Source organism: Sus scrofa, chromosome 1, assembly GCF_000003025.6.
Source record: "Sus scrofa isolate TJ Tabasco breed Duroc chromosome 1, Sscrofa11.1, whole genome shotgun sequence".
In the NCBI taxonomy this organism is placed as follows: domain Eukaryota; kingdom Metazoa; phylum Chordata; class Mammalia; order Artiodactyla; family Suidae; genus Sus; species Sus scrofa.
In genome coordinates this window covers 230,087,171-230,100,678 of record NC_010443.5, presented here as the reverse complement: position 1 = coordinate 230,100,678, position 13,508 = coordinate 230,087,171, and the positions used below count along the sequence as shown (strand labels likewise).

The window sequence follows — 13,508 nt, the reverse complement described above, 5'->3', positions numbered from 1 at the left end:
AAATTTGACTTACTAGAAGAAGGCACTATGAGTAAATAAATGTCTTCTAATACAGCTTCAACTGGTTGAGTATAAAGGTTTTTCCATGGAATTTTAAGATTAAGATTACCTACATGAAAAAAGACAAAAAACATTATTCATTCAACCAAGATTTACTATCAGCCTATTTTCCATCAGGCTTTAAAAGAGATGAAAATAGCCTTTGACTTTATGAACTCATTAACTTTACAAAAAGCTATTTTACAACCAAAAATAACAAGCCTTTGTTGTAACGATTTAAAATTCTTTGTGGGAGTTCCTGCTGGGGCACAGCAGAAATGAATCTGACTAGTGTCTGTGAGGATGTGGGTTTGATCCCTGGGCTTGATCAGTGGGTGTGGAATCTGGCGTTGCTGTGAGCTGTCATGTAAGTTGTAGGCACAGCTGGGATCTTGGGTTGCTGTGTCTATGGCATAGGCCGGCAGCTATAGTTCTGATTCAACCCTTGGCCTGGGAACTTCCACATGCTGCAGGTGCAGCCCTAAAAAGCAAAACAATAAATAAATAAAATTATTTGTATTAGGGTTGTTGAAATATTTACTAAACCTTATTCTGAATATTATAATTTTCTATATATGGTGATCTGAACAACAAACATACCAATAGTCTTCCTTCCACTAATCAATAATTCTTGATATTACAATTTTGATTTTCCCCAATTCTTACTCTAAATCCCTAAAAGTATTTTTCTTATACTTTAAAAAGGCAGATTATATACATTACATAAGTACATTTTTATAAAGAGACATTTTATATATGTGTGTGTATATAGAGAGAGCATATTTCTAAATATAATTATCAAATGTATGTACTCAAATTTCTACACTAACAATCAAGGATCCTGGGTTATATTAGAAAATTATTCAAATTAATGAAAATATTTTACTATAACCCAATAGCAGAGTATTTTAAAAAACATTATATTTCTTGACCTAAAAAGTACTATGTAAGAGGCTCATTATACCATTATTTCTGGTTTTATATACTTTGAAAATTTCTATGATAAAGAGTTTTTTAAATATTTTAAAATTTTTTAGAAAGTACCAACCTCTAGATTTAGAAATAGTTGTCATGGTTGGAGAAGGAAAAAGATTAAATACACCATTATTGCATTAACTGATTAGTAATAGATACTTATACATACCTAATTACATAACCTCAAAATCCATGTTTTTTTTTTTTTTGTCTTTTTAGGGCCACACTCATGGCATATGGAAGTTCCCAGGCTAGGGGTCAAATGGGAGCTGTAGCTGCCAGCTTACACCACAGCCACAGCAATGTGGGATCTAAGCCGCATCTGCGACCTACACCACAGCGCACAGCAATGCCTGATCCTTAACCAACTGAGCAAGGCCAGGGATCGAACCCACGTCCTCATGCATACTAACTAGTTGGGCTGGTTAACCGCTGAACCACAATAGGAACTCAACCAAAATCCTTGTTTTAAACAACCTCAAATTGAGATAAAGATTCCATAATACTAAATCAATCCAGAGAAAAAAAAAATACGTTATCTGATTTCTAAAAGAGGAATAACTTTCTAAGTTTTAAAATGAGAAAAGATAGTGAACATTTCAAATTTCCATACTGTCCAAAATATTACCAAAATGAAATGAGCGAACTGGGGGGAAAAAAATGTGAGAAATTTGACAGTTTACTTATAAATGTAACAAGCAGACTGCTCACACACATATAAACACATACATTAATAATTTAAAAAGTGATTAGAAGGACCGAGAACAACAACATAATAACATTAAGTGTTCAAAGAAACACATATGAAACTAACAATGGAGAATTTTTCACTACTAAGCCTTTTTTTTTTTTTTAAGCCAACCTGTTTTTTCCTCTCCTTATGAAGTGCAGGCTTCTTATAGAAAATTTGGAAAATTCAGAAAAAATATAAACAAAGGTAAGTTCAAAAATATTCCACATGAAAACAACTACTTTGAAAATAGCTGAGTACTTATATTTGATATACACATAATTCTGCATGCTAAATGAGGAAAACTTTGAAAGATCACTAAGATTAACAACACCCATTAACGGCAAGGGGACAATACGTTCTTATAAAACTTGTTTTACTACTGTACAATTCATTTGGAAATTTGTATGCTTCCATTCAACAAACTGTGTTCCTACTATATACCACGTATATGTGAGGATATAATAAAATTAAAATTAAATTTAAAAATTAAATCTATTTCCCAAAAAAAATATTGTCTAGAAGAAAAATAAATAATGATATTAAAGAATGGCATGTGCAGGGAGTTCTTGTTGTAGCTCAGCAGAAACGAATATGACTAGGAACCATGAGGTTGCGGGTTTGATCCCTGGCCTCACTCAGTGGGTTAAGGATCTGGTGTTGCTGTGAGCTGTGTGTGGTGTAGGTCACAGACATGGCTCAGATCTGATGTTGCTGTGGCTGTGGTGCAGGCCAGCAGCTGTAGCTCCGACTTGACTCCTAGCCTGGGACCCTCCATATGCCGCAGGTATGGACCCAAAAAGCAAAAAAGTAAAAAATAAAAGAATGGCATGTGCTATGATAGAGAAAGGCAAACAACACCTTAAATGATTCTCAAGATTATCTTATGTATTAGGTATTTAATGCAGTGTACTTTCTGCTACCTTATATTAACACTGAAAATTATTATCACTTTTAAATATAGTCTGGAAAGACAAGAGAAAGGAACAAAGATAGGCTCTAAATAAAAGCAGGTCTATCTACTATCCTTATGTTTTTTTTTATTTTTATTGAATTAATGTTAAATTTATATACAGTGACATACAAATCACTGTTATAAAACCCACTGACTTCAGGAATATTTTCAAAAGCTGTATGAAAGTGTTTACTCTAATACTTTTGTACCAACAGAAGTGCTGAATTACTTTATAATGTCCAAATATGCATTCACTAGATTATTACACTACTTTATAAAATCAAATCAATGTGGATTATGAGAAGTCTTTATTAGATGTTAACTTAAAAAACAAAATATAAAATTATACATATACCACAATTACAAGAAGTTCAAATGTTCACATATAAACAATCATGAAAACCTGCAAAAATAAATATATGAGGTGGAAAATAATGACTGACATTATTCCCCTCTTATTTATATTAAACAATCTTTAAGTTGTGGGGCCGGGGCGGGGGGGGACAGAATTTGAGTCTCAGCCATGCAAATGATAAAAACTTTCTCCGGCATATTGTCTAACACCAACTGTAAGTGCACAAAATTGTGGAGACATCATCACATAATTTACATAACCTTTCAGAATACCTTGTTGCCCAATGCATTTGCAATAACATTATATAAATTCTACTAGACAAATTATCTATATAACAAAAATACTTCCAAGTCACAAATAATACGATCATCCTGCACAATACTTAGACTAACAAAGTTTAAACTATAAAAGTTAAAACGATAAGCCAAAATAAGAAACCAAATATACATGTTTTATTTAAACATGTTAAAAGATCATATTAAAATCAATTTCTGCTGAACCATACATATAAAAGGTAAACTATAAAAACTGGAAATATAAAACAAGCAAAATAGCACAGTATTTCCTGGAAAACAAGAAAACTACAGCAGAAACTGGGATTCTGACTGGTTTCCTAGCCACACTGCCTGGATGATCCTTATACTACAAATCCATAGCTAATTGGAATATAGCAATGTAACTAGTCAGAAACTTAAGAAACTGAGACAATCGTACTATTAGATTTAATGCTTTGGCTCTCATTTTAGCATCTAATAAGATGTATAATTTCACAGGTATTGAACAAGGGATATATGGACCACACAATATTTTTAAGTTACACAAATAAGCTCTAACTAGATAAAAACACGTGATTATTTTAATTTATGGTCAGAAACATTACTAATATTATAGAGATACTAAACATATTATTCTGGTTGCATGTCCAACAAGGAGGACATTCAAATAAGAAAGATAGCTTACCTATATGGCCAACTTTAATTTTAAATGGTACATCCAGTTGACTCTACAAAAAATATTTATGTAAAATATTAGTACATATAAAGATGACTATTTTCTCTTCTCAAAATTACTTCAATGATTTAAATTAACCTACATCTTCTCTTTATCTTCAACAGTTATTTAAATTTGTAAATACATAATTGTAATACTATCCTCAAATCCATAAAATTCAGATTGATCATCTTAAAATAGAAGATAGGTTCTATATTCTATATTGACCATCTAAGTTACCCACACCAGAATCACTGCAGCTTTTATAGTGTCTGAGAAAGGCGGGGAGAGGTGGGGAGTGGGAAATTCCACTATCAGTTTGTATCTGTAAGGAGATTCAATTCCATTTTGCAAAAAATATCCTCAAAAAAAATTCTCCTCATTCAACAGGGAAAGGACAACTTTTTTAATAAATGGTGCTGGGAAAACTGGATATCCACTTGCAAAAGAATGAAGTTGGACCCTAATACCATATACAAAAATTAACTCAAAATGAACCAAAAACCTAAGAACTAAAACTAAAACACTTAGAAGAAAACACAAGGTTAAAACCTTCTGGACATTATATTTAGCAATGACTTCTTGGATATCACACCAAAGGCACAGACAATGACAACAAAAAAATATGAATTTAATTTCATCAAAATTAAAAATTGTTTGCATAAAAAATGTTGTACATAATAACACTGTTAACAGAGGCATAGGGCAACCCTCAGAAATGGGGGGAGTATTTGTAAATCATATAAGGAGAAATATACAGAATATACAAAGAACCACAACTCTAAAAAAAAGATTTTAAAAAATCAGCAATGATTTTCAACACATTTTTCCAAACAACATATAAAAAATGGCCAATATGCCCAAGAAAAGATACTCAACCTCACCAGTCTTTAGAGAAATGCTGAAAAAAAAAAAATGATATACCACTTCATACCCAATAGGACAGCTCTTATCAAAAATAAAATAAAATAATGTTGTTAAGGATGATGTGGAGAAAGTAGAACCATCATACATTGCTGGTGGGAATACAGGCATACCTCATTTTATTCTGCTTTGTTTTATTGGGATTTCCAGGTACTGAGGGATGGTTTAACTGAAGGTTTGTAGCAATTCTCTGTTAAGCAAATCTATCAACACAGTTTTCCCAATAGCATTTTTTTTTAGGGCCACCCTCACGGCACATGGAGGCTCCCAGGCTAGGGGTTGAATTGGAGCTGCAGCTGCTGGCCTACGCCACAGCCACAGCGATGCAGGATACAAGCCGCATCTGCGATCTACACTCAGTTCATGGCAATGCCAGTTTCTTAACTGACCTGGTGAGGCCAGGGACTGAACCCACATCCTCTTGGATACTAGTCGGATTAGTTATGGCTAAGCCATAACGGGAACTTCCCAACAGCGTTATTATTATTATTATTATTTATCTTCTTAGGGATGCACCTGTGTCATATGGAAGTTCCTAGGCTAGGGGTCAAATTGGAGCTGTAGATGCTGGCCTACACCACAGCCATAGCAATGCAGGACCCAAGCCATATCTGCGACCTACATGATGGCTCATGGCAATGCTGGATTACTGACCCACTGAGTGAGGCCAGGGACTGAACCCATGTCCTCATGGATCTTAGTTGGGTTTGTTACTACTGAGCCATGATGGGAACTCCAGCATCATTTTTTTTTTAATGATTAACAATACATTTTATTTCATTCATATTTAAAGAAAGAACATAAAAGTTACAATGTGATATCATTTTTTAGCTCTAAGTTCCTAACAATCTTAAAATCTGACAATTGTGTTGGCTAGCATGAAGGAAAATGGTGCCCTTATCCATTGTTGATGGAAGTATAAATTGATATAATGTCTTTGGAAGGAAATTTGCCAATATTCATTAAAATTTTACATACATTTACACTTTGAGCCAGCAATTCCATTCCTAGGTTATTATCTGCCCATACATGTACATATGAGTGAGGATCACCATACAAGAGCATTTATTGCAAAAATGTTTAAAATCACAAAATCCTGGTACCTTAAATACCCCCAATAACTGGTCAGATACATTTGAGGAGATTCTCATTCAAGGAAACTATACCATCTTTAAGAAGAGAGAATTTTCCAAAAATTAGTGTGAAATGACCCCCTATATATATATATATACACACACATATATATGTATGTATGTATATACACATATATATGTATACATATATATACACATACACAGATACACACCAAAAATTAGTGTGACCCCCAAATGACCCCAAAAATATGTACATATAGATAAAAAAGATAAGGTATTAGGAAATATGTATAAGTTGTTAACATTTGAAGGAATAAAAAAGGTTAATTATAGGGTCTACACACAAACACACACACTCTTAGACAGGCTTATAATATCTCTAGAAAAATACAAAAGAAATTGGTAAAATGGTAATTGCCTCTCTGGATAGAAACTGGGTATCTGGAGAGATAGAGGGGAAAATTACTTTTACTTTATACTTTTTGTTCCTCTTGAATTTTATAATCCTTGAGCCAGAAAATGTTGAGTACCTACTAAATTCTAAGTAGTTTCATAATTGGTGGAGGTAAAGCCCTACTCTCATGGAGTTTACACTGTACAGGTATACGTTATGAAAATTTTTTAAGTGCATGGGACAAATACGATTAATGTAATGTAAAATAAATGTAATTTACAAAAATTTCTTCTCTGGGGAGTTCCCTGGTGGTCTAGTGGTTAGGATTTGGTACTTTCACTGCTGCAGCCCAGGTTCAATCCCTGGTCTGGGAACTGAGATCCCACATTAAGCCACTGCGTGAAGTGGCCAAATTTAATTAAATCAAATTAAAATTTAAGAAATAGGAGTTCGCATTGAGGCTCAGCGGAAACAAATCTGACTAGTATCCAGGAGGACACAGTTTCCATCCCTGGCCTTGCTCAGTGGGTTAAGGTCCAACATCATTTTTAATTAAGATATGTACACTGCTTTTTCTTTAGCTACTGCACACTTGAAAGAATCCAGTATGATGTAAACAGAATTTTTATATGCACTAGGAAATCAAAAAATTCATCTGACTTGCTCTATTGCAATATTTACTTCATTTCAGTGGATTGGAGCCAAAGCTACAAAATCTCCAAGTATGCCTGCATAAAATGGTTCATTTGTTATGGGAGTTCCTAAAAAAGCTAAACATAAAATTACCATATAATCCAGCAATACCATTCCTAGGTATTTACCCACAGGAACTGAAAGGATGCTTTTTTTTTTTTTTTTTTTTGGTCTTTTTTGCCATTTCTTGGGCCGCTCCCATGGCATATGGAGGTTCCCAGGCTAGGGGTCTAATCAGAGCCATAGACGCCAGCCTACAACAGAGCCACAACAACGTGGGATCTGAGCCACATCTGCAACCTACACCACAGCCCATGGCAACACCAGATCCTTAACCCACTGAGCAAGGCCAGGGATCAAACCCACAACCTCATGGTTCCTAGTCAGACTTATTAACCACTGAGCCACGACGGGAACTCCTTGAAAGGATGCTCTTGAACAAACACATGTGCTCATGTTCACGGCAGCATGATTTACAACAGCCAAAGAGAGAAAACAATCCAAGTGTCCATGAACAGATAAATGGACAAAATGTGGCATATACATATAGCACAATATTGTTCAGCCATAAAAAGGAGTGATTTTATAATACATTCTACAGCATGCATAAATCTTGAAGAATTATGAAAAGTCACATAAACTAGGCAAAAAATGACAAACATAATTCCATTTATATGTGGTACCTGGAATAGACAAAGTTCATAAAAGACAGTAGATGAGAGGTTAGCAGGGTATGTAAGGAGAGGAATAGGGAGTTATTTCTTAATGGTTACAGGGTTCCCTTTGGTGTAATTAAAACGTTTTGGAAATACATACTGATAATGATTGCAAAATACTATAAATGTAAATAATGGCAAAGAATTCTATGGTTTAAAAAAATGATTAAAACGGTATTAGGAAAGTTAATCTAAAATTAAGCCATATAATGGAGTTCCCCTCATGGCGCAGCAGAAATGAATCCGACTAAGAACCATAAGGTTACAGGTTCCATTCCTGGCCTCACTCAGTGGGTTAAGGAACCAGTGTTGCCATGAGCTGTGGTGGAGGTCGCAGACGTGGCTTGGATCTGGCATTGCTGTGGCTCTGGCGTAGGCTGGCAGCAACAGCTCCGATTAGACCCCTAGCCTGGGAACCTCCATATGCTGCAGGTGTGGCCCTAAAAAAAGGGCAAAAGACCAAAAAATAAATAAATAAAAAATAATAAAATTAAGCCATATAAGAAGAGAGAGGTTTTAGAAATATTTTAATGGGAAAAATTATAGTTTGCACTATTCCAGAGATTAAAAGTCCATTTTGCAAAATTCAATTTTTTTCAATTAGCTTATTTATTTTTTTTAATTTTTTGGCCACACCAGAGCTTGCAGAAGTTCCTGGGCTAGGGATCAAACCCACACCACAGCAGTGACCAAAGCCACAGAAGTGACAACACCAGATCCTGAATCGCTAGGCAACCAGGGAACCCCAACAAAAGAATTTTTTTTTTTTTTTTGTCTTTTTGCCATTTCTTTGGGCCGCTCCTGCGGCATATGGAGGTTCCCAGGCTAGGGGTCGAATCAGAGCTGTAGCCACTGGCCTACGCCAGAGCCACAGCAACACAGGATCTGAGCCGCATCTGCAACCTACACCACAGCTCACGGCAACGCCGGATCGTTAACCCACTGAGCAAGGGCAAGGACCGAACCTGCAACCTCATGGTTCCTAGTCGGATTCATTAACCACTGCGCCACGACGGGAACTCCCAAAAATTATTTTTAAAAACTTTTCTTGGAGTTTCCATTGCAGCGCAGCAGGTTATGAACACGATTGGCATCGTGGGAATGCAGGTTCAATCCCTGGCATAGCACAGTGGGATAAGGATCTGGTGTTGCCGTGAGCCATGGTGTGGTTCAGACACGGCTCAGATCCCATGTTGCTGTGGCATAGGCTGGCAACTGCAGCTCTAATTGGACCCCTAGCCTGGGAACTTCCATGTGTCACAGGTATGGCCCTAAAAAGAAAAAAAATTTTTTCTCAAATTTACATAATTTAAGATGACAAAGTAAATCAGGAAAAAGTCTATATTGCTAATTGCAGTAATATAACAAAAATTTTATAGTCAAAACATACCAAGGCATTTTCTTTAATTTCGAGATTCTTCAAGGCCACGTCTCCTAAAAGATCAAAAAAATAAATTGAAATATTCAAATATTCTTCATTTTAATGAGTTAGGTATATTTCATTCTTCAATGTCATACTAAGAAAAACAATTATAAAAATGTACATAACAGAGAATCCAACTATGATTGTTGGCTCACCTTCATTTTCAACTTAGTCTAAGATTGTATGTTTGACCAAAACATAATTTATTATAAGTTGTAAGCTCAATGTTAATAAATAAAAAAATTCATCAAAATACAAATAATATGAATTTACCAACACGGCATGATATAAGAAAATACAGTGGGAAAAATGAACTGTATTTAAATACATCTGCAGTGTCTAACTGGAAAGAAATTTTTACCCATCTATGTGAGATTAAATAAGGATTTCCTAGGGATAGCAGAGTATTGTTGTATCTTGCTTTGTTTTAATTGTGCCATAGAAAATGACTACCTTCACTTTTAGACAGTAATTTAAATGAGTTAACTGTTGTCTTGATGTTCTTATAATGTATAGAAAAAACACTAGGAAATGAACATCAGTGAACATATAACAGAGGTTGTATGATTAGGAACAAACCTGTTCATATATTATGGCTGTGACTAGTGAATGACATAGGTAGGTAGAGGATCACTTATTCTTTTTTTCCACTCTACCATTCAAAACTATATCTTAAACTTTTTATTAGCAAACAATTGCTTGAATTGCCAGCCTTCGATAACTTTGTGCTTTAAATTTTTTCTTTCAAATCAATATACAATGCAGACATAAACCATAAAATTGAATAAAAGCATTGTGTTTTTTTTGTTTTTCCTTTCAGGGCTACACTTATGGCACATGGAAGTTCCTGAACTAGGGGCAAATCAAAGCTGCAGCTGACAGTCTACACCACAGCCAGAGCAACGCCAGATCCAAAACGCATCTGCGACCTATGTTGCAGCCTGCAGCAACACCAGGTCTTTAACCCACTAATTGAGGCCAGGGATTAAACCCAAATCCTCATGGATACCAGTCAGTTTCTCCCCTGCACCACAATGGGAATTCCTCAATGCATTCCTCAATGTTTTTAAAACATTCTTTTTTTTTTTTACTCTCCTCCCCTCACAATTACTGATTTTGATAACAAATTTTATATGTCATTGTTCTCTGTATCCCATAACTGTGTATTATGGTTATAAATGATTTTGCTCCTTTTGCCTTTTAAGCTCCTTACTAGCAATGTGTGTGGATGATTGCCTCTATTTCATTTTCACCTTTACCAGTGAGCTTATTCATTCCGTAATCTTATTTTGAGTTTTGGCCTTTACTTTTTTCACCTAAAGAAGTTCCTTTAACTTTGTTGTAAAGCTGGTTTGGTAAGGCTAAACTTTTTCAGCTTTTGCTTGTTTGTAGAGCTTTTGATCTCATATTTGATGGCGAGACTATTGCGGAGTATACTTTCCTTTTTTTTTCTTTTTGTCTTTCCTAGGACTGCACCCATGGTATACGGAGGTCCCCAGGCTAGGGTCTAATCGGAGCTGTAGCCACCAGCCTACACCACAGCCACAGCAACGTGGGATCCAAGCCACGTCTGTGACTTACACCACAGCTCACGGCAGTGCCGGATCGTTAACCCATTGATCGAAGCCAGGGATGGAACCTGCAACTTCATGGTTCCTGGTTGCATTCATTACCCACTGAGCCATGACGGGAACTCCTTTTTTTTTTTTTCTTTTTTAATGGCCACGTCCAAGACATGCAGAAGTTCCCTGGGTTAGAAATCAAATACACACTACAGTAGTGATCTGAGCCACAGCAATAACAATGCCAGATTCTTAACCTGCTGAGCCACCAAGGGATTCCTGGGTATTCTTGACGTTAGGTCTAGTCTTTCATTACATTGAATATACTGTGCCACTGCTTTCTGGCCTGCAGAGTTTATGCTGAAAAATAAACCGATACCCTTATGGGAGTTCCCCTGTATGTTATCTGTTGCTCTGCCTTTGTTGCTTTTAAAATTCTCTCTTGCATCCACAATGGCATGAAAGTAGAAATCAACCACAAGAAAAGAAATGAGAAAAAACTGACTACATGGAGAATAAACAACAGGTTACTAAAAAACCAATGGGTCAATGAGGAAATCAAGAAGGAAATTAAAAAATACATCAAGACAAATGATAATGAAAACACAACCATTCAAACTCTATGGGATGCTGCAAAAGCAGTGCTCAGGGGGAAGTTCATAGCAATATGGGCTTTCTTCAAAAGAGAGGAAAAATCTAAAATCTCCAACTTAACCCACCGCCTGAATAAATTAGAAAAAGAAGAAAAAACAAAACCTAAAGTCAGCAGAAGAAAGGAAACCAAAAAGATCAGAGAGAAAAATCAATAAAATAGAGATTCAAAAAACAATAGAAATAAAACCAAGAGCTGGTTCTTTGACAAGATAAACAAAATTGACAAACCTCTGGCTAGACTTACCAAGAAGAGGAGAGAAAAAACCCAAATAAATAAAACAATAAATGAGAAAGGAGAAATCACAACAGATACTACAGAAATACAAAAAACCGGAAGAGAATACTATGAACAATTGTATGCCAACAAATTTGACATCCTAGAAGAAATGGACAACTTTCTAGAGACTTACAGCCTTCCAAAACTGAATCAGGAAGAAACAGACCAACTAAACAGACCCATCACTAGAAATGAAATTAAGCATGTCATAAAAACAATACCTACAAATAAAAATCCAGGACCAGATGGCTTCACAGGCAAATTCTACCAAATATACAAAAAGGAAATTATACCCATTCTCCTTAAACTTTTCCAAAAGGTTGAAGAAGAAAGAACACTCCCAAAGACATTCTATGACACCACCATCACCCTAATACCAAAACCAAATAAAGATACTACTAAAAAAGAAAACTACAGGCCAATATCTTTGATGAATATAGACGCAAAAATTCTCAACAAAATTTTAGCCAACCAAATCTAACAATGTATAAAAAAGGTCATACATCACGACCAAGTGGGATTCATCCTAGGTTCACAAGGATGGTTCAACATACACAAATCAATCAACATCAGACACCACATTAACAAAAGAAAAGTCAAAAAACCACATGATCATCTCAGTAGATACAAAGAAAGCATTTGACAAAGTCCAATATCCATTCATGATAAAAACTCTCACCAAAGTGGGTATAGAGGGAACATACCTTAACATAATCAAAGCCATTTATGACAAACCCACAGCAAATGTAACACTCAATGGAGAAAAGTTGAAAGACTTGCCACTAAAATCTGGAACAAAACAAGGATGCCCACTCTCACCACTGTTATTCAACATAGTACTGGAAGTCCTAGCCACAGCAATCAGACAAACAAAAGAAATAAATGGCATCCAAATTGGAAGAGAAGAGGTAAAATTGTCACCATAGCAGATGACATGATAATATACCTAGAAAACTCTAAGGACTCAACCCAAAAACTACTCAAACTGATCAACAAAATCAGCAAAGTAGCAGGATATAAGATTAACATTCAGAAATTGGTCGCATTTCTGCACACCAACAATGAGACATTAGAAAAGGAATACAAAAATACCTTTTAAAATTGCACCAAAAAAATCAAATACCTGACAATAAACCTGACAAAGGAGGTGAAAGACTTACATGCCAAGAACTATAAAACATTAATCAAAGAAATTAAAGAGGACTCACAGAAATGGAGATATTCCATGCTCCTGGATTGGAAAATTAATATTGTAAAAATGGCCATACTACCCAAAACAATCTACAGATGCAACGCAATCCCTATCAAATTACCCATGACATTTTTCACAGAACGAGAACAAACAATCCAAAAATTTATATGGAACCACAAACAACCCAGAATTGCCAAAGCAATCCTGGGGAACAAAAACCAAGCAGGAGGCATAACTCTCCCAGACTTAAGGCAATATTATAAAGCCACAGTAATCAAGACAGTGTAGTACTGGTGCCAAGACAGACAGACAGACCAATGGAACAGAATAGAGAACACAGAAATAAACCCAGACACCTACAGTCAATTAATCTTTGACAGAGGAGGCAAGAACATAAAATGGGAAAAAGACAGTCTTTTCAGCAAGTGGTGCTGGGAAAACTGGACAGCTGCATGTAAATCAATGAAACTGAAATGTACCCTCACACCATGCACACAAATAAACTCAAAATGGCTTAAAGACTTAAATGTAAGAC

At 35.5% G+C, this 13,508-nt stretch overlaps 1 protein-coding gene across 1 annotated transcript in view; it reads right to left on the bottom strand.

Annotated features, from left to right (window-relative positions):
• The window catches only part of VPS13A (vacuolar protein sorting 13 homolog A), a 262,005-nt gene that overhangs the window by 230,665 nt on the left and 17,832 nt on the right, over positions 1-13,508 (bottom strand). Inside the window, 3 exon segments of the mRNA XM_021065108.1 lie at positions 14-109; positions 4,015-4,057; positions 9,256-9,299. Of these exon segments, the coding sequence (XP_020920767.1) occupies positions 14-109; positions 4,015-4,057; positions 9,256-9,299 (183 nt within the window).